We start from the raw sequence: 26,607 nt of genomic DNA, 5'->3' as shown, positions 1-26,607 counted from the left end.
TTACAGATAAGGAAATGCTATTTCCACATGTCTCCAACATCTCCAGCTATGCTACTTCTGTAGCATCTCTTCAGGATGCTAATTCAATACATGATTAAATTTGTTTATTTCACTCTACTTCCAATAGGAAACACTGATTTTCAATCAATCTGGTTGCTAATAACAACTTGATTCCCACCTTTTTTTTCTTGTAAAGAATATTAATAATTCTTTTAACAAGGTAGAAAACCAGAATACAACTGTCACTTACAGAAAAGGGCATGCCAGGTCAGAAGCTTAAAATTCTAGTCTCAGCTTTGCACTGATTAAACTGCAGCTTATCTTTAAACAAAGCAAATGAATTGTATGATCTCTTAAGATCACTGCTGATGGATGCAGCTCTCATCAACAATGAGATGATTTAGACTAGTTCCAATGGTGTTGTGATGGAGAGTGCCATCTGCATCTAGAAAGAGGGGACTGAATGTGGATCACAACATAGTACTTTCACTTTTTGTTATTGTTGCTATTACTTGCATTCTGTTTTTCTTTCTCATTTTTTTTTCCTTTTTGATCTGATTTTTCTTGTGCAGCACAACAACTGTGGAAATATGTATAGAAGAACTACACATGCTTAATGTATATTGGTTTACTTGCCTTCTGGGGGAGGAAGTAGGAGGGAGGGAGAAAAAAAATTTGGAATATAAGGTCTTGCAAGGGTGAATGTTGAAAACTATCAATGCATATATGTTTTGAGAGGGAAAAAAAGATCACTGTCCAGCTCTAAATTTTTAAGGCATAAAGAAAACTCAGAAAACCAGATCCTGAAGTATGGTGATAAAATTTTCAATATTTTTCCTTCCCCAAATAATTTTCGCTTATCTTGAACCATCTCTTAACCATTTCAGGATTAAATTTTTCAATACATCCAAAGTTCGGTCCATGTTTCTATTTTCTTCCCACTTTTCATCTAGTAAAATCTTTATAGAGAAAAAAATGAATTTAGAAATGAAGCAGATAAAATTTAGGTATGCTCATTAACTAGAGAAGATTTTGAAAGGAAAATGTGCGAATTATTAGAAACTTTTTTATCTTCCCTGGTTCTAACATCACATTATTAAAAATTGCATTGCCTATGTAAAAAGGGAAAATTGCAATAAATATTTGAAAAAGAAGACAAAACAAAACCACTACATCCAGGCAGTGTGCTCAGTTTCAACAAAATCAAATCATACCAATAAGATTTTATTAAGCACATTGTATGTGCCAGATATTGTTTTAAGAGAGGGAGAAACAAAGAAGGGGGGCGAGGGGGGGAGGCGCGCAGGGAGTCTCTTCTCACATCCTAATATTGGAAAAAAGATAAAAACAACTACATACAAACAAGAGCTTTACAGGGTAAGTTGGAGATCATAGCAGAGGGAAAGCACTAATGTTAATTAAGGAAGACTGTGAAAGGCTTCTTTTAGAAGGCAGGATCTTAAATGAAACTTAAAAGAAACTGGGGAAGCTAAGAGATGGAGACCAGAAGAGTTTTAGGCATGTGAGACATTCTGTCTTTTCCCCCCTTCATTTAAAACGTTTTTTCCCCCAATTACATATAAAAATAGTTCTAAACATTCATTTTTGTAAGATTTTGAGTTCCAAATTTTTCTCCTTCCCTCCATTCCCTTCCCCTTCTCCAAAACAGCAAGCAATGTGATATAGGTTATATGTGTACAATACACGTACAATCATGTTCAACATATTTCCACATTAGTCATGCTGTGAAAGAAGAATCAGAACAAAAGAAAAAAAACACAAGAAAGATTTTAAAAAATGGAAATACTATGCTTCAATCTGCATTGTTTCCAAAGTTATTTCTATGGATGCAGATGGCATTTTCCATCATAAGTCTTTTGGCATTGTATCACTGAGAAGAGCTAAGTCTATCAAAGTTCATCATTACACAATGTTGCTATTACTGTGTACAATCTTCTTCAAGTTCTGCTCATGTCACTCACTCTCAGTTCATGTTAAGTCTTTCCAAGTTTTTCTGAAAACCACTTTTTCATCCCTTCTTACAGAATAGTATTCCATCATATTCATATACCACAATTTGTTCAGCTATTCCCCAATTAATGGTTATCACTAGGTGGATCATTTCACAACTCCACCAACAACACATTAGTATCCCAGTTTTCCCACATCCCCTCCAACATTGACATTTTTTTTTCTGTCATCTTAACCAGTTTAATAGGTATGAGATGGTATATCTCAGAATTGTTTTAATTTGCATTTCCAGGATAGAGTGTCAAGAAAGCAAAGAGGTGAGTGTCACTGGATCAGAGTCCATATCTCCAAACCAAACTGTGCTGCAAAATATTAATACTTCAACAGTAAAATGTGAATATTTCCTCCTAATGATGACTCAACAATTACTTTCTAGTAATAGAAGAAAATTAATCTGTCATTCCAACTCCAAAGGATAATCAGTCATTTTCACCATTTCTGAAGAGAGAAGATCATTATTATCAAAAATGATGACATGCAAAGTAATATAAAGACCTGAATACCTTTAAACAGAAAAGAGAATAGAATTTGTCTTGCCTTATGAAACAGCATTATTAACATTACTTGTTTTCTTTTCAAACATGAGTACTTACAAAATATACATTGAAATAGTCTAAACCATATTTCAATCAATTGCCTAAGATAAGACCATAATGCCATAAAGCACAACAATATTTAGAGTCTTAAAATCAAAGTCACATTAACTACAAATTAATTCAAAAAGAAGAGAAAATAATAACATTAACTTACTGAAAGCCAAGTTGACCTCCTAACCAGCAAGGGTTTAATCTTTAATTTAGACAATGATACTAGGATTAACACCAAGAGTCATAATTCATATTCCTGGGTGAGGTCCTTTAATCTTTTATTTCATTGCAAATTATTCTGTAAAGGAGAAAAAAGTCAGTCGGTTCTTTTGGATTCTGACTACAGAGTGTAAAAAATACTACCTAGAACTACTGAATGAAAAAAAATTTGTATGTAGTCTAGGCAAATATTTTATCTAAAGTATATAGTAGCACAAGATAGACACCTTGACTTCAAATTATCATCAAAAGATATGAGTGCCAGACTCTAAATCCAATCTGACTAGGAACTGCAACATTCCAAAAGACAAAAATAAGGACTAAAAAACTACACAAGACCAACTTTTATTATATCTAAGACAAGTTATGCTCACTATGAAGCCTATGTTAGCAAAATAAATTATTCGTCAACATTTATTAAGCACCAACTTTATGTCAAGTACTATGTACTCAAGTATACTGGAGACAGAAAGACAAATTTTAAAGCCCACAATCAAAATAATTAAAGTTAAAAGAAAACTTCTCAATTTCTTCAAAGTTCAGCTCAGATGCCAATTTCAAATACCTCCATCCCACCCTAACCTTCTAACATAAAAATAGAAACTACATCAACTCCTTCCTCTGTCATTTATTATCACTCATTTTCTACAAAAATAACTTACTTCTGCACAATGGCTTTTCTAACCCGTCCTGTTCAAATACTGATTCCTTTCCTCCCCAACTTTCCTTGAGATGTACATGTGTCTGTCTGATTAACAAGAGGTAAGTTCCTTGTAAGGCAGGAACAGTCTCACTTCTGTCTTGGAATTCTAGCCCTTATTACAGTGTCTGGCACGCAATTCTTTTATTATGCTACAATATATAAAAGAGCTTTATTTCTAAAAGAAACACTCCACTAATAAACTTGAAATTAACTGGAAAAATTTCATGAGTTTACCTTCAGCACTAATTACAGAGGAAGCAAATTTTTTAAATGAATGGCAAGGTAAACAGAGTTTACTTTCTGTTGAAATCACATTTCAAAGAATTTTGATTTTTAAAAGTTCTCAGAAGAAATCTACCATTAATCATTATTACTAGAAGATCTCAGTGGGATCACAGCACTATTTCAAAGCTTTGCAGTGTATCCTGAAGCAGCTCAATAAATCTTATTTGAATTGAATCTCAAAGGATAAATTAATGTAACCATCATTAGTTTTATAATCCAAATAGACTTTAGGGGCTAGGAAAAAGTGCCAAACACTAATATGATAGGTTCTAGAATGTCTTGTGATTCACAACAACTATATATTGTAACCCATATCCTAGATAAGAGTTCATAGAGATGATGCAATAGAAAATATATAGTTATTAAAAGAGTATTAAAAACTATTTAGCAACTTCATGGTCAAAAAGTCTAATTTTGATACCAAATAAAGGACCTTTCTTTATCCTTTTTAAAAAGTTCTAGCTATAAGTGAAAAATAAACATTCCCAAAATATAGAACACCAAAAATAGAAAGGGAAGGATAAATGTTAAATTATCAATTACAGAAAACTCTGAGACACAAAAAACAGATTAGGATTCATAGTTCATAAAACATCAGAATACAATTTTAAAACATTATTGGTTTTCTTTATAAATGTCTAATTCCCTAATCATCCAATCAGCTTCATCATTATTAGTAAGCAGCACATAATTATAATCTTGAGAACCTAGATGAGATGATAAACTTCTCCCAAAGCACTTCAACTTAGTCCTGGAAAATTGTTAAGTCCTAAAAGACCTGAGTTTTATTTTTTAACCTCAAATATTATTTATGTTCAAAGATTAAACTATTGCCTATAATCTCATGCCTGATAATGTAAGAATGATAATTGCTTATAAGTGAGATATTAGGTTCAATCCGCATTCATTCTTAAAACAGAATGTTATAGTTAGAATTCTGAAATTAAAAGAGTTTTACTTTTGGGGGATATAGCTACCAAAAGCAATCTTTTTATGTTTTTCAAAAGATTAGAAAGTCTTCCCAAAATTACTCTGGAATTAACTGCTTCAGAATACAAGCAAGACGGAAGAGGGAAACATGAAAAAATACTATTTCTTTGTTCTAGCAAAATTTCTAATTAATTAAATGTTTTTTTCTAATAGTTACTTTCATCCAGTGAGAAATGTAAGAAATAAATAATGCTATGTTGCAAATAGTAGGAAATGTCACTACAAAATTATCTGAAAGAGATGTTTTATATTTCTTGCCTAAGTCACAAAATCACCAAGCTAGAGTAGGTTAAAAAGTAACAGAAGTTTGGGTTTTAGAATAACTTTTTAATATGCAAAAAGATATGGAGTCCCAGAAGAAAGTTCTTATCATAAGCCAAATCTTCAGCCATATAGCACTAAAAATCTGATGATTAATGTAACCTATTTAACATGTATAGGACTGCTTGCCATCTGGGGGAGGGGAAAAATCGGAACAGAAGTGAGTGCAAGGGATAATATTGTAAAAAATTACCCTGGCATGGGTTCTGTCAATAAAAAGTTATTTAAATTTAAAATAATAATAAAATAAAATAAAAATCTGATGATTTTTAGATGAATGATGTCATATCCTTGGATGTTCACATATATAAGCTTCACCACTCAATTTTATGCAAATATAATATGACTAAGTTATACACACTCATACCATTTTTTTAGTGAAATCTACTAGAGTAGAAATAGAAAATTAGACAAATTACCTGAAAATGGGTAATTTTCAATAAGGGAAGTACCCGAAAAACTAAGTTTGATAAAATATAAATATTTTTTTCTTTCCTCGAGTTAAAATAAAAGTGGCCACATTTGCAGGTATTTTTTTATGTGAAATATTATTGTGTTGTAGTACATGTGTTAGAATGATAAAATTACATCAAACCTTTTGACATTTCGGACAGAATTAAAGTACTAATAAATATGCTCCTAGAAAATACAAACTGACTTGTCTAAATGTTACATCTAAGTCAATGAAAAGCTATAGACTGTTAAAGGGACACTTCAAATTTCCTTCTAAATAAATTGCCTTAAACTTTGCATTAAATAACAAATTCAATCCAGAAGATTCTGGAAAAAGACCCTAGAGGTTCAGCCATTATTAAGCACTTTACTATATTTAGGTAATAGAGTAGAACAACCAACAATGGGATGAGTGCCACTCAGCAGAAACAGACTCAATGCTTGGGAACCAGAAAGTCTAAGCTCATATCCTATATCGACTTCTTACTTAGCTAGGAGAACCTTAGAGAAATTATGGAATCTCAATGGTCCTCAATTTCCCCACTTATAAAAAGAACAGGTTGGACACCTCTAAAGTTCCTACCTCAGATGCCTGGCCACAAATTCTTCTTTTGTATTGAATTCAGAATTTTAAATCTGGGTACACAAATAATCAACCAAAAAATGTTTATTAAGCCCCTCTTATGTTCCTGACTGGCTGCCAAAGCATGAATTACACAAATAGAAAGAAAAAAAAAATTCCTGCTCACAGGGAGTTTATGTTCTAATGGAGAAGATTAACAAGCACATGTGTATGTATATGCAGTGTGTATACATAAACATAGATGTATGTGTAGGTTTCTCTCTCTAAATATAAAGTTCAATATCAGGGAGGATAAGAAGGGGCATCAGGCAAGGCTCCATGCAGGAAGTTGGGGGAGAGGGGATTCAAAGTGAAGGTCAGACAAAGTCTCTGAGCCAGAGGGTAGGAGGGAGAGCAGCCGAGGGGAAGGAGCAGAGGCAGTCAGCCCAGTTCTGTCAGAGCTTGCAGGAGAAGGGATAAACTCCAATGGAGCCAAAAAGACAACCAGAAGTTAAACTGCCAAGGCCTGAAGCATTCACCAGAGGCTACACTGGATGGCACTGAAGCCCTGAGGAAAGCCACTGAGCCCTATCTGGGAGGCCAGGAGCCCACTTAGGAAGGTGGGATCTAAGGCAGGGCAGAGGGGAGAGGCCCTAAAGATCTGCTGGTGGCTGAAATTCAGATTGAGAGTTAGCAGATAATTGTCTGGGTGGGTTAAGGAAGAGTGAGGAGTAGAGGATAATGAATAAGAGACTAGGGGATGGGCCCTCAATGTAAATAAAGGGTGGAAGAAGGGAGCTTTGGACATGATAAATGTGAGGGCTTTCTCAGGATGAATGTCTTGAAAATGTCCAACAGACAAATGGTAGGGCAGCTCAGGGGAGAGAGTGGGGCTGGATACACAGACACACACAAGGCTATATCTCAAAAGGCCCAGATCACCATGGCCTCAATGGGCTTGGGACCTACTTTCTCTGCTCTCTTCTCCCCCATTACTAGCCTCAGCGCTCCTTTTCTGAGGTAAAAGTTGCCTTCTTTGTTATACTCTCTACCACCAGTCCTCAGCGATAGCACCAGCCAGAAAAGATTTATTAAGTTCCTACCTTGGCTGGGTGATCTACCATGCCTTGAGGGACATGGAGCACTGAGACACGGTGTCTGCTCTCATGTAGTTCACAAACAAGTGCAAGGGTTCTTTCCCCAAGGTTATTTTTAAAAACAAATAATTGTACATCAAAACATATGGAAAGAAATAAAGTTACCAAGAATATGGAGACTAAAAGAAGGTCTAGGGCAGAACTTTGGGAGAACATAAATATTTGGGGTATGTGCTATGGACAATGAATCAGAGAAGACTGTACAGCAATCTCCCAGGTAGAAAAACAAGGAAAGACTAGTGTCACAAACATACAGTATGAAGAGAATAGCCTAGAGTAAATGGTCATGTGCAAAATGCAGCAGATAGGATGAAGAATGAGAAAAGACCTTCAGATGGGGCAATTAAAAAAAAAAAAATCACTGGGATTTCAGTGGAATCATGAGACTGGAAGCCAGAATGCAAAGGGTTGAGGAGAGAATAATTCAAGAAGTAAAAAGCTATACAGAGAGGCACTTTTTTCAAGGAACTTGGCAGAAAAAGAGGGGAAAAACATAAGATATTAGCCCAAAGAGTTGATAGGACCTTGTACAGGTTTTTTTAAAAAATTTTAAGGATAAGAGAGAATTGAGCATATCTAAAACTACTAGAAGCAGAATTGATAGAATATTGCGAGAAGAGATGATTGAAGATGTAATCTGCTGAATAATAAAAAGAGAAGCTGGCCTTGGCAAAGATAAGGCAACCTCTTTGTCAGAAACTGCAGGAAAGGAGAATAAAAATGGGAGATGTCAGGAATTTTAAATGAAGTAGATGGAAGAAGAGAATGGCCTTAATTTTCTCAGTAAAGTAAGAAACTAGGTCCTAAACTGAGAGGAAAAAGTGAAAAGAGATTGTAGGAAGCTTGAGAAGACAAGAGAAAGTTTGAAATAGCTTCTGTAGGAAGGGAGGCAGCAAATCAATTACGGAGCAATAAAAAGACTGCTTTATTGCAGTGAAGCCCTCAGTGAGGTCAAGTAACATGAAACTTAGAAGCCCAATTGTAGGAGCAAAGGAGACAGATGGTGAGAAGAATCCAGGATTGAGGATTGTATTTTTATTTTATCAAATATTTCCCAGTTATATTTTAATCTGGTTCAGGCTGTACTCAAGAGTGTTGTGGGCATGGCTTCAAGTGCTTAAACTGCTAGTGAAAAGTCAAATGATCAACAACCATGTATCAAACACCCACTACATGTCAAGCAAGTTGAAATGACTACTGGGTTAAGACTGGAGAAAAAGGAAGGTAAAGTCATAGCAGAGCTAAAAAACAAAACAAAACCTTTTAAACTTTTTATTTCTTTAAATTTTTCAAAAATATTTTTCTATTGGATACTTTAAATAAATTTGTAAATTCAACCATTTAACCATTAACTCCTAACCTCTGCTTCCCAGCTACTCAAGTCATCTTGCCTCCCAGGAGCTAGGCAGGCAAATACTGACCTCTAGCGTCCAGCAGGCACCAAGACAGTCTTAGTCACACAAGTCAAAACCAGAAGCGGTGAAAACCAATGGATTGTGGTTCCCTAAACAGTCTTTATTTGCTTTCATGCTTTTATTGTTGATGTGATAAAAGATGCATATTATCTAAAAATAACATCTAAGATGATTTACTTTTCCTTTGATACATCTGGTATATCAAAGGCCCAATTTTGTGGTCAAGTCTAAGAGAGACTTTAAAAGTATGTTCCTGTATCAAGAGTACTGAACCCATTTAGTTCACTCTGAATTTGCTGCAGGAACAATCATAAGCAAATTGCAGGAATACAGAAACTGCATATACAGGATCCAGCATATATAGCTCTTGGACCTGAAAGTTGTGTGGCCCTGGGCACACCTTGATTGGCTCACCAAGAAAAACAAAATACTTAGCAATTGGAAAGAATGATTAAAGTAAGAGAAATAAGGGGGGGGAGGGGGGGGGAGGGGGAGAGAATTAAAACATGAATAAAAGTATAGAAATAGAGTTAAAATGTTCTTGATGTATCATTTATATTTTCTCACCTGGAAACTAGGTTCTTTTTTGAAGGAGTGAGAGATAAGCTTGAAAATATAGGGTGGGGCCAAGTTAGCCAATATCTACATGCTAACTAAAGAAATAAGCTCTTGTTAATAGATGGGGATTCTTTAAAGATTTTCAAGGAAAAGAGTAATATGACTAAAGGAATGCTTTAGAAAGAAAAACTACCATTATCAAACAGTGAAGATTTGAATTAAATGACAATTGAGCAGGGCATCTTTTCCAGTCACCAATGAGAGAGAGCGGCTATTATGTTGTACCAACACAAGCAATAACTTACTCAGGAAGAATAGAGGAAAATTAATTCAGATTATATAGATTGGTTTTAAGAAATATAATTAACTTAAAGGAATTCAGTTTTTAGATGGTAAATAATTCTCTCTAGTCACCTATTGTGCTAAATATCATAGTGCTACTTTCCACAATAGGAAGACAAGTAATTTAAGATGCTTTTCTAATAAAGATGGTGATTTGTACTGCTACATACATCTAACACTCCAACTCTTTATCAAAAATTAAAATGACATTATTCATATTGTTGTGAAGTACATATTGAAAATACGGCCTAAAAGTTTACTGTCTAACTGATAGTTACTTGTAACTAATCACTTGTTTTAAGAGGCATAATCTGTGGCCATAAACAAATATAACCAATCTATACAAGGATCATAATTGTACTTCTGGCCTCATCTGGAATGCTCTAATCCAGTGGTGTCAAATTTAAACAGAAATCTTTCTACAAGAATCCCTGTGGGAGCAACCAGAAGAACACCATACATAGTAGCAATAATATTGCACAGTGATCAAGTATGAATGACTTAGCCTATTCTCAGCAATAAAATGATCCAATACAATTAATTCCAAAGAACCTATGATGAAGAATGCTATCCAGAAAGAGAACTGATGGGAATGTGAATACAGATTAAAGAATACTATTTTCACTTTATTTTTTTTTCATTTTTTTTTCTTTTGGTCTGTTTCTTCTCTTATAACACATCTAATGCAGAAATGTTTTACATGATTGCACATAAATAATCTATATCAAATTCCTTATCTTCTTAAGAGAAAGGAAAGATAAAGGAAGAAAATTTGAAACTCATTTTTTTTAAATGAATGTTAAAATTTGTCTTTACATGTAATTGGAAAAAAGTAAAATACTATTGTAAAAAAGAATCCCTGTGGGCCAAGTTGATTTGGTTTTAAAAGATAACTTTATGTTTTATTGCATTTTTTTTTATTTTCTTAAATACTTCCCAATTACATTTTAATTTGGTTCAGGATGCACTCAAGAGTGCAACTTTGTAATAGAGCCTGAGATCTAGACTTTTAGGCCCCCTTCATTCACATTTTAAAAAATAGATTTCCTTGATAATCTTGAGTTTTAAATCCTCCAGAAGAATTTGATCATTTTTTTTCTAGATCTATAAAATAATTCTTTGGTAGTTTGATAAATTAGTTAATTTATGAAATACTATCATTTTTACTATATTGGCTCAGTCCACGAGCAATTTACATGTCTTTTATTTGTGAGGAGCATTTTGTAATTGTGTCATTTAGTTCCCATGTATAACCTGGCAGGTAAATTCCCAAGTATTTTATACTGTCTGCAGTTACTCTAAATAGAGTATCTGTTTTCTACATCTTCCTAATAGATTTTGTTAGTAACATATAGAAATGCTGGTGATTTGCACAGATTTATTTTAAACCCTGCAACTTTCCTAAAGTTGTTCATTCAAGGCAATTCCAACAGATATGCGATGAAGAATACCATCTGCATCCAGAGAAAGAACTATGGAGATTTATGAATGGGATGACAATATGGATGGAAGCATGTATTTTCATTGTTTCTTTTTCATGGCTTTTTTCCTTTTGATCTGATTTTTCTTGTATAACATGACATATATGGAAATATGTTTAAAAGAACTGCACATATTTAACTATAAAGAGTGTTTGCTATCTTGGGGAGGGAGAAGGTAGAAAAGAACTGAGGAAAAAAGATTCAAAATACAAAGTTTTACAAAAATGAATGATGAAAACTATCTTTACATGTATTTGGAAGAATAAAATACTATTGGCGGGGAGAAAGCTGTTCATTGTTTCAATTAGTTTTTTTTAGTTGATTCTCTAGAGTTCATTAAGTATACCACCATATTATCTCCAAAAAAATTACTTTTGTTCCTGGTTGTCTATGCTCATTCCTTACATTTTTTTTGTCTTATTGTTATAGACACCATTTCTAGTACAATATTAAATAATAATGTTAATAAATATCTTTGTTTTACCCCAATCTTACTGGACAGGCTTCTAAGTTATGCCTAGTTACAGACAATACTTACTCTTGGATTTAGACAAATGCAACATTTTTTTAAAATATCAATTATTCTTATGTTTACTAGTGTTTTTATAGTAATGGGCATTGTATTTTGTCAAGTTTTTTTTTGTAACTATTGATACAATCATATAATTTTTATTGTTTTTTATATGGCCAATTATACTCATAATTTTTCTAATACTGACCTAGTCCGGCATTGATTATATACTGTTTAAACTTCTGATATCTCAGTTTCCTCAAATGTAAAATGAGAGTAATAACAATACCTTGTAGGGATGTTTGTGAGGACCAAATGAGATCATAATTTAAAAGTGCTTAGCACAGTATCGGGAACATAGTAGGAGCTATATAAATGCTTACTTCTCTCCTTTCCCTTCTTTTTTTTCCCCCTTACTCCTTTCCCTTAAAATACAAATATTAAGTAGAAAGCAAAATCCGAATTAAAAAACCAGTTCCCAAGACTCCAAATTCAGTGATCTTTCCACTGTATCACACTGCCTTTAAGACAGACTTTTAGAAATAAGCATAACAACTTCATTATCATTTAAAATATCAATTCCAAAAGTCATAAAAACCTTTACAGATAAACTATGTGTATGAATTTTCACTAATTCAATTCTTAAGGGTTCAAAAGCAAAATGATAAGTCCATAAACACTTATTGTATAGAGCAATGGGCTTAAAATTTGCTGAAGAAGGCAGTCAAAATGTCAGGGTAAAAGCAGGGACTCAAAGAAGCTCTCCCCCAAACTCCTCAAAATACACTTAAATAATGTTTCTAAAAAAATTTTAAAGTGCCACAATCCACAAAAAGATAGAATAAAACAATTTTTCAGCCAAAGACTTAGAAGATCAGCAAGAAAGGTCTATCACACCGAAGTGAGAGTGGAGTTCAGTCCAGCACAGGGCCTGGCCCTGAAAGCCAGCAACAGGCCTTGGGAGCTAATGAATCTGTAGCAGCAGAGCCAGTGGCTTCCAGAGGTCCCAGCCGATAAATGATAAGGGGGCTGGACAGCTGGTCAGAAGGAGATCACAGGGGTCTCTTTGATAGCACTGAGGCAAACTCTGTTGCTTTGCTTATACTCAGATCCATAACATAGATCCTTGGCTCTGTTCCAAGATGATAACTACCACTAAACTAGAACTTATGGCCACAATAGAGTGGGAACCCTCCTCATTGTTCCTGTGCTTATGGTCATTCACCGGCTACAGCACAGTCCAGGAGAATAATAAATACATTTTTCCTTGGATTATACCACCTTGGAAGAATGGAAAACTTATAGATTCCCAAAAGAATCTCTGCACAAAATCCTTGAAACTTGGAACATTGTACCCTCTGCCCTGCAAACAGGAGACCTACTTTAACAAAGATTTAAAAGCTCAGTAATAGACTGAGAAAATGAACAAACAGAAAAAGATTCTGACCACAGAAAATTACTGTGGTGACAAGGAAGATCAAAACAGACATTCAGAAGAAGCATCTCCTATATTCAAAGTCTCTAAGAAAAATAAAAAAATGATCTCAAGTCATGGAATACAGATTTCTGAAAATCAACTAAGAGAGAAGAAAAATTAGAAAGAGAAATGACAGAGAGGCAAAAGAAATATAAAAAGCCAGGGAAGAGACGAATGCCTTAAAAAGTAAAGTTAGCCAAACAGAAAAGGAAATACAATATCTTACCGAGGAAAGTAATTCCTTAAAAATTAGAATTGAGCAAATAGAACCTAATGATCTTATGAAAAATCAAAAAACAATAAAACAAAACTAAAAGAATTTAAAAAATAGGTAACAATGTGAAATACCTAACTGGATACACAATTGTAATGACAAAGCAAAGCAAAAGAGTCCTGGCCTCAGTGCAATCAAAGAGACCCCTGTGATTTCCTTCTGGCCAGCTGGCCAGCCCCCTTACCATTTGTTATCTGGGGCCTCTGGAAGCCACTGGCTCTGCTGCTACAGATTCATTAGCTCTCAAGGCCTCTCAGGCCTTGAAAAATAGATTTAGGTGTATTTTGGTCTATCTAAAAGTCACGATCAAAAAAAGAGCCTAAATATCATCTTTCAAGAAATTATCAAAGAAAATTGTCCTGATATTCTAGAATCAGAGAGTAAAACAGAATTGAAAGTATCCACCAATCACTTTCTAAAAGAGATCCCAAGATGAAAAAGGAAGGGAGAGAATCTGGAATTCACAGTTTTAAAAACAAATGCTAAAAATTGTTTTACATGTAATTGAGGAAAAATAAAATACTAAATAATAATAAAAATTAATAATAATAATAAAATACTAAATAATAATGAAAACAAACAAAATTTGCTATAAACACATTTATTGTAACTGTGGAAATAAAGTCTACGAACTACTATTGTAAATTAACTGTGGCAAATGACTGAAATGGAATATTACTATATCATAAGAATTGTAGTATATTAGTGTAAAGGAAGGTAAGATATGAACAAGAAATTCGTGAAAAATTGGGAAGGCCTATATAAACTGATGTAAAGCAAAAAAGGGCAGAAGCAATAAACCAAGTTACACAGTGACAATAATGTAAAGGAAAACAACTTTGAAAGATTATATTTATCATATTTGAAAGATTATAAAATTCTGATCAATATAATGGGCTATTATAATTTCAGAAGACTGATGAAGCATACTACCCAGTTCTTGGCAAAAGATAGGGATTTTGAATTTTTGAGTTGTTTTTAATAATAAGTATTTATTACAAGGAAGGCCCCATAAAAGGGAAAAGAAACCTAAGGTATAGTGATAGAAATGCCTCCCCTATTCCTACCCCTACTCCCAATAGAATGTAAAAGTACAAAGAATAAAAAGAAATTCAAAGGAGACTACAAGCTACGACAATTTTATAACTACCTTATTAAACTTAATATACTTTTTAAAAAATTGCATGTAACAAAGATTTATAGTTTCAGATATTTGTTGTTCTCTATGAATAGAAATATGCATGCTTATTGGTGATATCAATTCATGATAAAGAAATTTTAAATTAAAAAGACAGAAAAGTGAAAGATTTGCTGAATTCTAATTCTAGATTTCCCATTTCAAAGACCAAGGGACATCAACCCTATTCTCAGTTCTCTGCGAATATGAAGTGTTACTAACCATTACAATTACAAAAGAATCAGTGACTAGAAAAAATTAGGATAGCAAGGTAATGTAGGAAAAGATATCAAAAGAATAATCTGAAGATCTAAATACAAAAGTTTTGATGAGTTTTTTGTTTTTAAATTAAGTAAGCCAAATTATAAAGACTAAGACAGAACTTATTTTTTACTGAAATTTATTTGATCCATAGTTTTATGAACTTAGCTCCCTCTTGTGGCCACCAAAGAACATATTTGGTATGAGGAGAAAAATCTGGAAGAAAATGAAGAGTCCAAAGTAATTCTCAGGGCCACCTTTACATATACAGTCTCCATAGGCATTCCCTCTACTCTTGCACTCTTCGCTCTAGTCAAAGTGGCCTCCTTTTTATTCCTCCCCCTACTATGGCTGTGTAGGGACACCCTAAGAACCTGAAAGATGCTCCCCTCTTACCTTCAGCTGAGAGAATGTCTCCCTTAATTGGAGTGGGATCTTCTGCATGAAGCCTCTCTGGGTTCCCACCACTCCTGCTCACCTTCTCAAAATACTCTGTATTTAACTAATGTATCTAAGTTTCATATATTAGCTTTATATTTATGTTCTCAATGTATAATATAGTCTAGCTAATCTCCTCCACTAGAATAGAAGTTCTTTACAAGTAAGATGTTTTCATACTTTGATCCTGTGCCCTCTATATCTACTCAGAACAATGACTGGAACATTGCAAGTATCTTAATAAATATTTATGTATAACAGACTGAAGTATCTCAAAAAAGGAACAAATCTCATTTTACACTTAAACACTGAATTATAATCTCTTTCACTTAATGAGAACCAGACATTCATTTAAATTACTTATGTATATTAAAAAAAAATCCCATCAATTATTAAGCTTTATTCAGTGAGACTTGAAAACAGACCATTTGTGTCATAACCGGTAACAAGATTAAATAAGAATTCTGATATTCTCAGTCCCTTTAAATGTAACTCTGAAACCCAAAAATACTTAGAAAGGGATAACACACAAAGCACAGAAAAAAGGAATATCAAAAGCAAGATAGTTTTAAAGAGACCTATTTAGTTATGAAAATGTAATTACATATATTATACATATGTTCTCTGGCAATTATCATTTTAAACATGATAAAGTGAAATAGCTAACTAGCTGACCAAATTGAAGACATGTTGTTTTTTAGTCCTATTATTTTTTCAAGCCCTTAAACATTTTTCTCATGGGCAATCTTAAATTTTCTATATTTCATAATCTTGTGGTTTTATTTTCAGATGAGTGATTTTCTAGGAAGCAGGTAGCTTTAGATACCAATCAAAGTTGCAAGGTTCCAAATATTCTCTCTCCTGATAATCTGGATATAGCTATTCTTATAAGTGACCACAAATCTTTCTTTATTCTTCATTCATTTTGGTTGTACTTTGGTTTATTGTAAAAAGTTAATTCAAAATTCAGATGTCAAGATATTTTAAAAACACAGCCTCCCAACACCTGTACTCATTTTCATGAGGACAATTCAGAAACTATGAATCATTTTAGCCTTGAAATGCTTTTAAGAAGGTCACTATATTTAAATATGTGTCTAGATAAAAGATCAGGGATTCTATATGTTAGACTGCAAATTCTCAGAGGGCAAACATGATTCAATTGCAATAACAATCCAGTAAAAGACAGATGGATATTTCATCAATGCTTCTGACAATATCTTTTTAAACAACGTATATAACAATGTCCAAATAATAACTGATATTCATACAAATACCTTTTTCAAGTCTACAAAGCATTTTACCTACACTATATAATTTAATCATCTAAAACTTATGAGATAAAATAATATAAATATTATTTTCTCCCATTTTACAAATGAAGAAACTGAGAATCAGAAAGTTTATGAAGTTAACTAGTTTACCAAGCTGGTTAGAGAGGCAGAGAAGTGACACTGTAGAGAGAGTGCTGTACTTGCAGCCTGAGTTTCAAGCCAAGCTCAGACACTTGCTGGTGTGTGATGCTAGGCAAGCCCCTGAACCTCTCCCAGCTTCAGTTTCCTCACCTGTAAAATGGAGATAACAGAACCCTACCTTATAAAATTTACCAAGGATGGAATGAGAGAACATGTAAAGTATTTTCAAACCTTAAAGCGCAACCAAAATGTCTCAATTGGTACAGTGACTCTTATATGAAGTGATCCAACATGCCTTATTTGCCATCATCACACAAATATAAGGGGTTACAGCACTGGAACTAGGCAGTGCAACTTCAAACAGGGAGACTACTTCATGAGTCATTAGTCTTACTCGTGAGGACAAAGAAAGACAAAAATGCCCTCAGGGAACTCACATTTTAAGAAGGGAGAGAATACACAAAGAACTATGTGCATTTAAGATGAACACAGTACAAATGTAATCTGAGAGGATGTAATGGGTACAACCAAGAAATGACTCTTGTAGAAATGGGATTTGGGTTGACTCTTAAAGGAAACAGGAGGGAGAACCTATCAGAAATGGGGGAAAGCTAGTGAAGAGGCACAGTGTTGGGATAGAATGTCAGGAAAGATGGGAAGGCTTGTAAAGAGCTTTTGGTGCTGAGGAGGTAACAGGGAGCTGCTGGAGTTTACTGAGTAAGATGTAACATGTACTCGACAAAAATCACTTTGGCGATGAGTTGAGAATGGACTGGAAAAAATAAAACAAGGTTTAAAAAGAAAAATAAACCCAAAAAACAAGGGCAATTGACCAGGCCTAGATAATAAGGTCTGCAGCAGGGCAGTGGCTTGTATGAGTGAAGAGGAGACATATACAAGAGCTGTGAAGATATAAACACAAAAAGATGGTGGCATCAACAGCAATCTCAAGGTTCGGAGGAGGAATGCATTGGGTGGGAGAGAAAGTGACTTCCACTCCAGGAGCCACGTTTTAGACATCTTCTGTTCTCAGAGGTGTCTGACTCTTCAGAACCTCAGCTGGGGTTTTCTTGGCAAAGGTGGCAGAGTGGTTTGCCATTTCCTTCTCCCAGGCCCACAGTGACGTGCCCAAGGTCACACAGCTAGAAGTATCTGAGATCATACTCCAGACTGCAGGCCTAGTTCTCCACCTAGCACCACCTCTGGGCACTCCCTGTCCTGCCCCTTCTAGATATCTCTAGGACATCAATTCAAGATGTCCAAGAGAGCTGATGTGAGACTTGATCAAGAGAGAAGTTAGGTTGGATAAATAAATCTGAGAATAATCTGCATAGAGATGACAAATAGCATAGAAGGAGAAAAGACAGAGCCTTTTGAGATAGCTGCAGCAAAGATTAAGAAAGACCTGTCTGACAGGTAGAAGGAGTATCAGATGATAGTAGTTTTAAAAAATCTAGAAAAGCAAGAATATCTAGAGTCAATAGTGTCAAAAACTTCAGGGCTTTTTATCATTTTAAATCTAAAAATCAGTGAAATTTAATTTAAGCATGAGAATTCTTACACAAATAGCTGTTATCATATTGCTTTTTTTCCATATGGGACAAAAAAACTTATACCAAATTACAGTTATATCAGATTTTTAAGTATAGCTCAATTTTTAAGTAATTTCACAAGTGACTTAGGAAAGAACTCATAATATTACATTATCCTAAGTTTTATAAATTTCTCAAAAAAAAAAAGGGAGGGGGGCAGCTAGGTGGTACAGTGGATAGAGCACCAGCCCCGAAGTCATGAGGACCTGAATTCAAATGTGGTCTCAGACACTTAATACTTTCTAGCTGTGTGACCCTGGGGAAGTCCAAAAATTGAAGGGCAGCTAGATGGCACAGTGTCTGCTAGAGCACCCATCTTGGAGAACCTGAGTTTAAATCTAGTCTCAATCACTTAACACTAATCACTGGGAAAGAAGGAGGGGGAGAGAGATGGGGAGAAAGAGAGAGGAGAGGGAGAGGGAGAGGGAGAAGAAGAAGGGGAGAGGGAGAGGGGAAGGGGAAGAGGGAGAGAGAAAGAGAGAGAGTGAGAGTGTGTCAGAAACAGAAAGAAAGAAAGAGCAGAGACAGAGAAATAGAGACACACAGAGAGAAAGAAAGAGAAAGAACATTAACTATGTAGTAAAATTTCAGAATATGTGTTATTAGCCCCACAAATGCTCTACTTCCATTCCTGAATATGATAAAAAGATGATCCTAAATTCTCTCAAAAGCTAAGTTGACAGAATGTAATATCTGGAAGTATTGCAAGGTGTAGGAGGTGAGAAAAATTTCACGTGCAGACTTAGGGGCACCCAGCTTCTCTGTCTCTTTGTCTAAGGACCATCTGTGCTAAATTTAAAAAGCCTCATAATCAGACTGACCACAAGATAATAAATGTTTGGCCATGGTAACTCTTCAGTACCATGTGAGTTATAAAAAGGTATGAAGGATATACCTATACCAACAAAATAACAGGCTCCTTAAATTGTTAAAGTCTTACCTGAGGATTCCAATTTGGATCCAATTTTTTAACCATCGCAATATATTCCTGCATTGCTTGGCTAGGACTTGAATCTCCAAGTGCCTTCCATGCCTCCCTACAATAAAGAAGAAGTATACAAAATGACCTAATGCAATGTTTCTCAAACTTTTAGGTCTCAAGAACCCTCAAGAAGAGGACTCCCCACAGTGTTAATATGGCTTATAACTACCAATATTTACTATATACAATATTAAAATATCTTAGTATTACTATGAAAATAATTTTGATCTCACATTCCCTCTAAAATGGTCTGAAAGATTCCCAGGATCCCCAGACCCCACTTTGAGAACAACTGACCTACTAAAAAACTAACTGAAATGATCCATACCTATCTCAAAAGTTTGGAGTTACAGAAATAATTCAAACCATCATTTTTCAGACTGACTTTGAAAGAATCGATCAGATAAATACTGAACGAACTTACAAAAAAATTTAGTTATATTGCAAATGAATTTTTAAAAAATTCATCTGGAAACTTCTCTTTTTTCCCCCCACAAAAGATGGATACATGGTGGTTAGCTCCCTAGGCCAGCAGATGCAATAGTCCAACATCTGACTGTGAGGTCCTATAACTCTGAATCAGGGACACTGGAGAGAATAAGGTCAGGAGGTATTCATATCATACACAATTACTACCCTAACGTTTGATATATTCAAAGAATCTTAAGAGTTGGAAAGTACCTCAGAAGTCATTTAATCCAGCCCATATCCAAAAAATAATTTTCATTCAACAAACCCCATGAGGGGTTTTGGAAAAGTTCATACCACTTTGGAGTTTTTTTCTTACATTAAGCCAACGTATGCCACTCATTACACCTAGTGCCATCTTCTGCAGCTGAACAAAACAATCTTTCAAGAAATTTAAAATAGCTATTATTAAATCGATGTATCTCTTAAGTCCTTCAACTTATCCACATGGGGAATGATTTCAAGACTCTTCACTATCTTTCTTTTAAATAATCCTCAACTTATCAATGTCCTTCCTAAAGTTTGGTACCTACAACTGAAAACTATTTCCAGATATAGTCTGACCAAAGCCTAGCGGGTCTATGCCCTCCAAACTCCCACGTGTTCTGTGTTTCTTAAAGTACCCTCAGGTTGCTTTAGCTTTCTTAGTTACTGTATCATACAAATGACAGACTAATTCTGTCTAGGATCTCTAGCATCTTAAAATTGAGCTCAAAGAACAAAATACTTTAGTTAAAGCAGAAATGATATGGTAATTATACCATACAATGTCTCTAGAGGGAAGAGGGGAGATTAAATCTCAGGCCACTCTTCTTTCCAGCTATGACAAATGAAATTTCTGGGAGACAGAGTTTCTGGGTAATTAATAATCAATTTATTAAATAGGTTAGTAGATAATCAATAGATTGAGGTCAGTGGTTCCTTCTGGCAACCAAAAGACCATCTCCCTCCTTCAATTCTAAAAGCCTTTAGAAATGAGCATGTCCCGAAGGATAGAAATCAACTCTGATCGACTAACGAGCAATGAGAGAGAGAACATATTAATGAAGCAAAAAGTGGGCAAAATATCTTTAGCTCCTGCTGAGAACATGACCTGATCATGAGACTCAGCCACCTCCGGCAATTTGAACAAAAGAATCCATCTCAACCCAGACCCCTCCTGTTGGTTTTCCCCAGATTAAGTTAGGTCACCCAAAATTCTAATGTAGTTTCCAAGGACAGGGGCTTATATCCTAAGTGCAAGAATTTGCCGAGACTGGATTATTTGTAACGCCTTCTAGTGGAGTGGGATTGCACCCAAGCCAAAGAAGCACATACTCAGGATTTGGGCAATCTCATCTATCAACAATGTCCTTCAGAGACTGGCTCTCTGAAGTGAGGATACAGGAAAGAAAAATCTTAATTTTAATTTAATAGTTGATTATTAATAGGAGAAAAATAATCATTTCTCTTATATCTCACTACTAAAAAGAAAAATGATAATTACAATATAAGATAAACAGTGTGTGTATATATATGTGAGCATAAAGCACTACAAAAGTTAGAGGTGGTCTGTTGCTATTTGAAACTTTCCATTAGGTACTATGGAGATAAAGGAGTGGGGAACCTTTGAAGACAGAAATAGGATAAATCCTGGGGGCGGTGGTATAGTACCAACCACTAATAGCAATGTATGAGTAGAGGGAAAGTAACCAAGAAGATTTCCCTTCCCTTCTTTTTTTCTTCCTTTTCCCCCTTTTGCTACTGAAATCTTCATCCATCCTACAGGACACTAGGAAAAATAGGAAAGGGATAATAGAAGGAAAATACTAAGCTGTGGCAGTAGTGCACAGGAAAAACCAGTGTTTGTGACCCACCACCTGGCTGAGACCAAGGAGGACATTCCTATGAAAGGCACAGTAAATCAAAGCCTGCCTATCTATCAGACTCATAGACATAAGAACCTTAGATAAAAGCGGATTCTTTTAATCTCTCTGCAAACTTTCTGAATGTCATTAGAACTGAGAGAGATTAATCCAAGATTAATACTCTAATCTGCTCATTACTTCTTAATTCCTATAGACCTAAAATATTTTTTAATAAGATCAAATAGAAATTCCAAAAATTCTGTCTTACCATTTTTGTTTCCCCTCAAAATCAAAGAAGCTTGGTTTAGGTGTATTACAATTTCCAACTTTGACCTAGAGGGAAAAAATATCAATATTTTATTTACTTAAATACCTGAGAAATATTTTTTCTCACTGCAAGTGAATTATATATATTTAATTACTATAATTAAAAAATACTTAGTTGTAAGAAAATTTTAGTGTTATTTCTAAAAGAAATAATTCTTTAAAAATCTTTAAATATATAATATTCTTACTCTTTACAATTATTGATTTATATATAAGATAATATATTGGATAAATTCCAATGATGACTTCTTTGTAGAAATCTTAATAACTAGATGTAGAAATAATATGAAATAATAATAATAATAATAAAACCTCCAAAATTTAAAATAACATCAAATATACCAGAAAATATAAAATATGTATCTGAGAATCTTGGGATAAGATAGGACAAGAATAGGACTACTGTAAGGAGAAAGAAAGTTTGAGCGTGCGCGCGCGCACACACACACACACACGGAAAAGACATAAATCTATAAAGAAAAGAGCTAGAACTAAGGTATAATCTAAGTCCCAGGATCTGTTATAGGAAGGGCCAGATTTTCTTTCTCCCAATATTTTCAGACATTATGATTCTGACAGTATTACCCCCCCCTCCAAAAAAAAAAAAAAAAGAGAGAGAGAGAGAGAGAAAGACTAGTGATGAATGGACAATTTGGTATAGAACAATTTCAGAGGCCTTTCTAGTGCACCAAAACATCTTCCCATATAACCTTTCCTAAATTTCTTTAATGAAGGTAAAGACTTTCCATTCAATATTAGGGGAAAAAAATAATAATATAAACACCTATTAACACCAATATGAATGAGTCCCACTTATAGTGTAACTGGTCCCTAGTATTGAGAAGAGAGAAGTAAACTGGGTTATGGTCCCTTTTATTCATGATCTTACAAATACCTTTAGGCAACTAGTTTTAACTTTCTCTGGCTTCAATTTTCTTCCTTGTTTTGACAAGGGAGCAGAAAGTCAGTGACTCATCTAATATAAGGAAGGGATCAACAGAAAGTAAATCTCTAGGGATGGAAAGAAAGTTTCAATAGAAGACAGAAGAATAAGGCAGTAAGACTCTATTTTATATAATGCACTTAGCTTCAGTTCAGCTGAGATAAAAAGAAACTAAATACTGAAATGTTTTTGACAGCTCTACATAACATGACTTTTAAGAGTTCATTGTATATGTTTTGTTTTGAAATAAAGATAACCTCATAAAAGAACTTTATCTCTTAGATATTTGTTAATCCATTAATTTGTTATTAAGGAATTTTAAACAAAATGTATTTTGGAGACCAGCTCATCTTTAGTATGTAGTATAACTATCAGTATAATTTCCAATTTTGATGGAAAATACATAGCCAACCTCAGAATCTTTCAAGAAATAAATACAAGTTCATTTATTTCATTCTATTCTGTATACAAAATTATTCTCAGTTATATAACCTATAGTATTTTATTATCCTTACCTACAAACTATTAGAATTATAGGGAAAATGCACTATTTATCTGGCTTCATATCTAAATTAAATGTATCCATGAATTAGCAAATTATACCTGTACTTGTTTGGTACTGCTTACTATTTAAGTCAGTAGCAGATATCATCATTAGATATTTGCTAAGTCAGCCATAGATGTAATACTAGTTTTGAATGCTTTTTTGTTTCCCAAGTTAATAACTGATTTGATTAAGCAGGCTTTTGCTATACTAAGAGTCCCTAATAGGAAAAGCATTCCCCAATTTAAAAAAAAAAAAAAAAAAAAAAAAGGTACTAGATTCTGAACATCTACATTTTATTAATTTGCTTATGGTTCAGACACTACTAGTTCAAAATGTTAATGTTTCCTAGAAATAACATTGTTAGGGGTTATGTTATGCTGGAACAAGCTCAGAAATTAGCAAAAAATGTTAATATTGTAGATTAAACTTAAAGATGTGTCCTGCATATATTTTAGGGGTGAGAAAGCTGGTTATTAAACATTAATTAGAACATCTTCCATTAGTCAGGCCTTAAAAATTGTCAATGCTGTCACTTTAAGAAAAAGAATAAAAAACTAATGACTAAATTAAGCAGATTAGACAGATGAGAATTTGTAGCAAAGGGATGTGATATCACCGCAAATAAAGAGAGCTTAAACCTGCTTTTACGTGGAAAGTTGACATTTTTAATAATAATAGCAGATATTGCAAATTTTCCATAATTACTAGATCACGATTTTTTAATTGGTTTACAACTTTTCTATTGTTTTTTTGGCTTCTCTATTCTCTTATTTAATAAACCAGGCAGATAAAAAACAATGGAAAGTTTTGAATTTAGAATGAAAAACCTAGACTCAAGCTTTCCACTTGTGGGTTCTTAAGAGATGCATCCTCCCTCTGGGGGACTCAATCCCTTCAAAAGTAAGATAATTATTGTAAGGAAAGTAGTTTGTTACAAATGATTTGTTAATAATGATTACTATTAGTACTTCCTACTCAAGAATCCCTGATTTTGTCAATGTCCAATATTCCATTAAAGCAGGGCACAGTGCCTTCAAATCTATGTAGAATTTTTTGCTAATCACTGTGTCCTTAAAATTCATCATTCTAGAAGAAACTTGAGGAATTTCTTAAACTTAGCTATGCTGGTCCTCCATTACCTGGCCAGTCCTATATTTAAAGCATTTCCAACTAGGATCTGGAAGAGTATGAACTTTACTAGCGCTTTTGATACCCACTTTTCAAAAACCTAAGATTATCACTTGGTAGCCAAAGTAGCTGCGACTATTATTTTTATTTATTTTAAGTCTTGTTGCCATTGTCTTTTTAGGAGTAAACCTTTTCAAAGCACGATGGTAAAACCTAAAATCAATTTATTAGAACTTTATGGTACTGTTTTTATTTGTAAATAAAATACTAGTCATCTTATTTCATATGGTTTTCAATGAAAAAGGATACTTTATCTTTGACTTCAGGAATCATTAAAAAAGTAATGTTTATGAGCAAATGAGTGCACTAGTTTCTTCTCAGAAATATGGGCATTTTAAAAACTACAATATAGCATTGGAAGACTCAGAAATCTAAATATGGTTGATGAAAAAGAGTTAATAAGTCATGATACTTCAGAAGGTGGTGATTTTTTTCAGAGGATTTGTAGCTGAAAAGTCTAACTCCTGAACAGTTTTATACAATTGGGTAAAATATTATCAGGGTAGCTAGCATTTATTATATATGTTATATCATGTGCTATAGATAGATGTATGTGTGCATATATACACACAATACTATACATGTAGGTGTGCAAAACACTTTACACATTACCTGATCCTCACAATAACCCTGTGAGAGCGGTATTGTTATCCCATTTACAGATGAAAAAACTGAGGCATAGACAGATGATTTGCCCAGAGTCTCTAGTATCTGAAGCAAAAGTCAAACAAATATTCCTGACAAATCCAACCCTATCCACTGAGCCTCACCATTTGGTTAATGTTTCCCAGTTTCTATTTTTGAGAGATGTCAGGGAATCCGTTTCTCAGCAGTTCAAAGGATCATAGATTTAGAGTTAGAAGGTACCTTAGAAGTCCACCAGACCAACTCCCTCATTTTACAGATGAGAAACTAAGCCTCAGCAACATCTCTGTGTTCTCAAGGTCACAATAAAGCCTGGCAGTAAGTAGCATGGCTGAGATTTAAACTAAGCTCTAAACCAAGGGTTCTCATAGTATGGTCTAGAGAATCCTGGGGATCTCTGAATCCTTTTAGAGGGTCTACAAATTCAAAAATAGTTCTTATTTCCAATATGGTAAATGTCTATAAATATAATCCAGATAAAGTAAAATGCTTTGGAGAGACCCTCAATAATTTTTAATAGGATAAAGATATTGAAAACAAAAGTCTGAGAACCACTGCTCTAAACCCAGAGTTCTTTACACTGGAAAACTGCCTCCAAAATCAAGTGATTTAAACAAAATAAAGACACTTAAGCTGTTTTTATACTAATTATAGAAAAAGTAAATTTCACTCTATTTTGATTGAACTCTTTAAAAAGCAATTTCAGAGAGTGAAAGTGACATTTAAACTTTCCTGTAACTCAAGTGAGCTCTGTTTAAAGCAATGTCCAACTAACAGTCACAATGAAACAAAGAATGAGGACAAAAAATGATGAAATACAGTTTTCAGTTAACAAAAGGCAATAAGATTCAATTAATGTCCCCACACAATGGAAAGATGCCTTTAGTGTCTGGAAGAAACCTCAAAAGCTAGATGAAAGGCCTCTGTTTTGGTCATCCAGCCTCTGTTTAAAAACTGTTGAAGAGCAAAAATCTAGCAGCTGATTCCCCTTGGGGGCAACTGGATTAGGAAACTTTCCTGCTATCAAGACAAACTTGCCTCTAGAATTTCCATGGATTACTCCCGATTCCGTCCTCCATGGCCACACAGAAGAAATCAAATCCCTCTTCCACATGTGGGAGAAAAATTTTTTAATAAAACTAATATATTAAGGACTATTTTTCTCCAAAATCTTTTCCAAATCCTTAGGGAAAAGATCTTTGGAAAGATAATTAATGGGTCCAAGACAAAAAGACTCTTCTTAAGGAAGTGGATTAAATTGATAACCAAATTTAGTTCTCTGGTTCTAGCCATCTTCATCCCCATCCACCAGAAGTGATAGGTTCTACTCTTTTCCATTAGTTAAAGATAAAGTTACTGATTTTTTAAAAAGGGGAGTGGGGTTTCTTTGTTTAATTCCAGGAGGATAGGA

At 34.1% G+C, this 26,607-nt stretch overlaps 1 protein-coding gene across 3 annotated transcripts in view; it reads right to left on the bottom strand.

Moving 5' to 3' along the window:
* The window catches only part of ACBD6 (acyl-CoA binding domain containing 6), a 196,358-nt gene that overhangs the window by 163,899 nt on the left and 5,852 nt on the right, over positions 1-26,607 (bottom strand). For all 3 annotated transcript variants that reach the window (XM_051998840.1, XM_051998841.1, XM_051998839.1), the window contains exons 2-3: positions 21,815-21,879; positions 19,190-19,286 (exon numbers count right to left, since the gene is read on the bottom strand). In XM_051998840.1, the coding sequence (XP_051854800.1) occupies positions 19,190-19,286; positions 21,815-21,879 (162 nt within the window). The remainder of the gene's footprint in view (positions 1-19,189; positions 19,287-21,814; positions 21,880-26,607) is intronic.

This window comes from Antechinus flavipes, chromosome 4 (genome assembly GCF_016432865.1).
Source record: "Antechinus flavipes isolate AdamAnt ecotype Samford, QLD, Australia chromosome 4, AdamAnt_v2, whole genome shotgun sequence".
Classification (NCBI taxonomy): Eukaryota; Metazoa; Chordata; class Mammalia; order Dasyuromorphia; family Dasyuridae; genus Antechinus; species Antechinus flavipes.
Note: the sequence above shows the minus strand (reverse complement) of the source record. Positions and strands in the feature narration are given on the sequence as shown.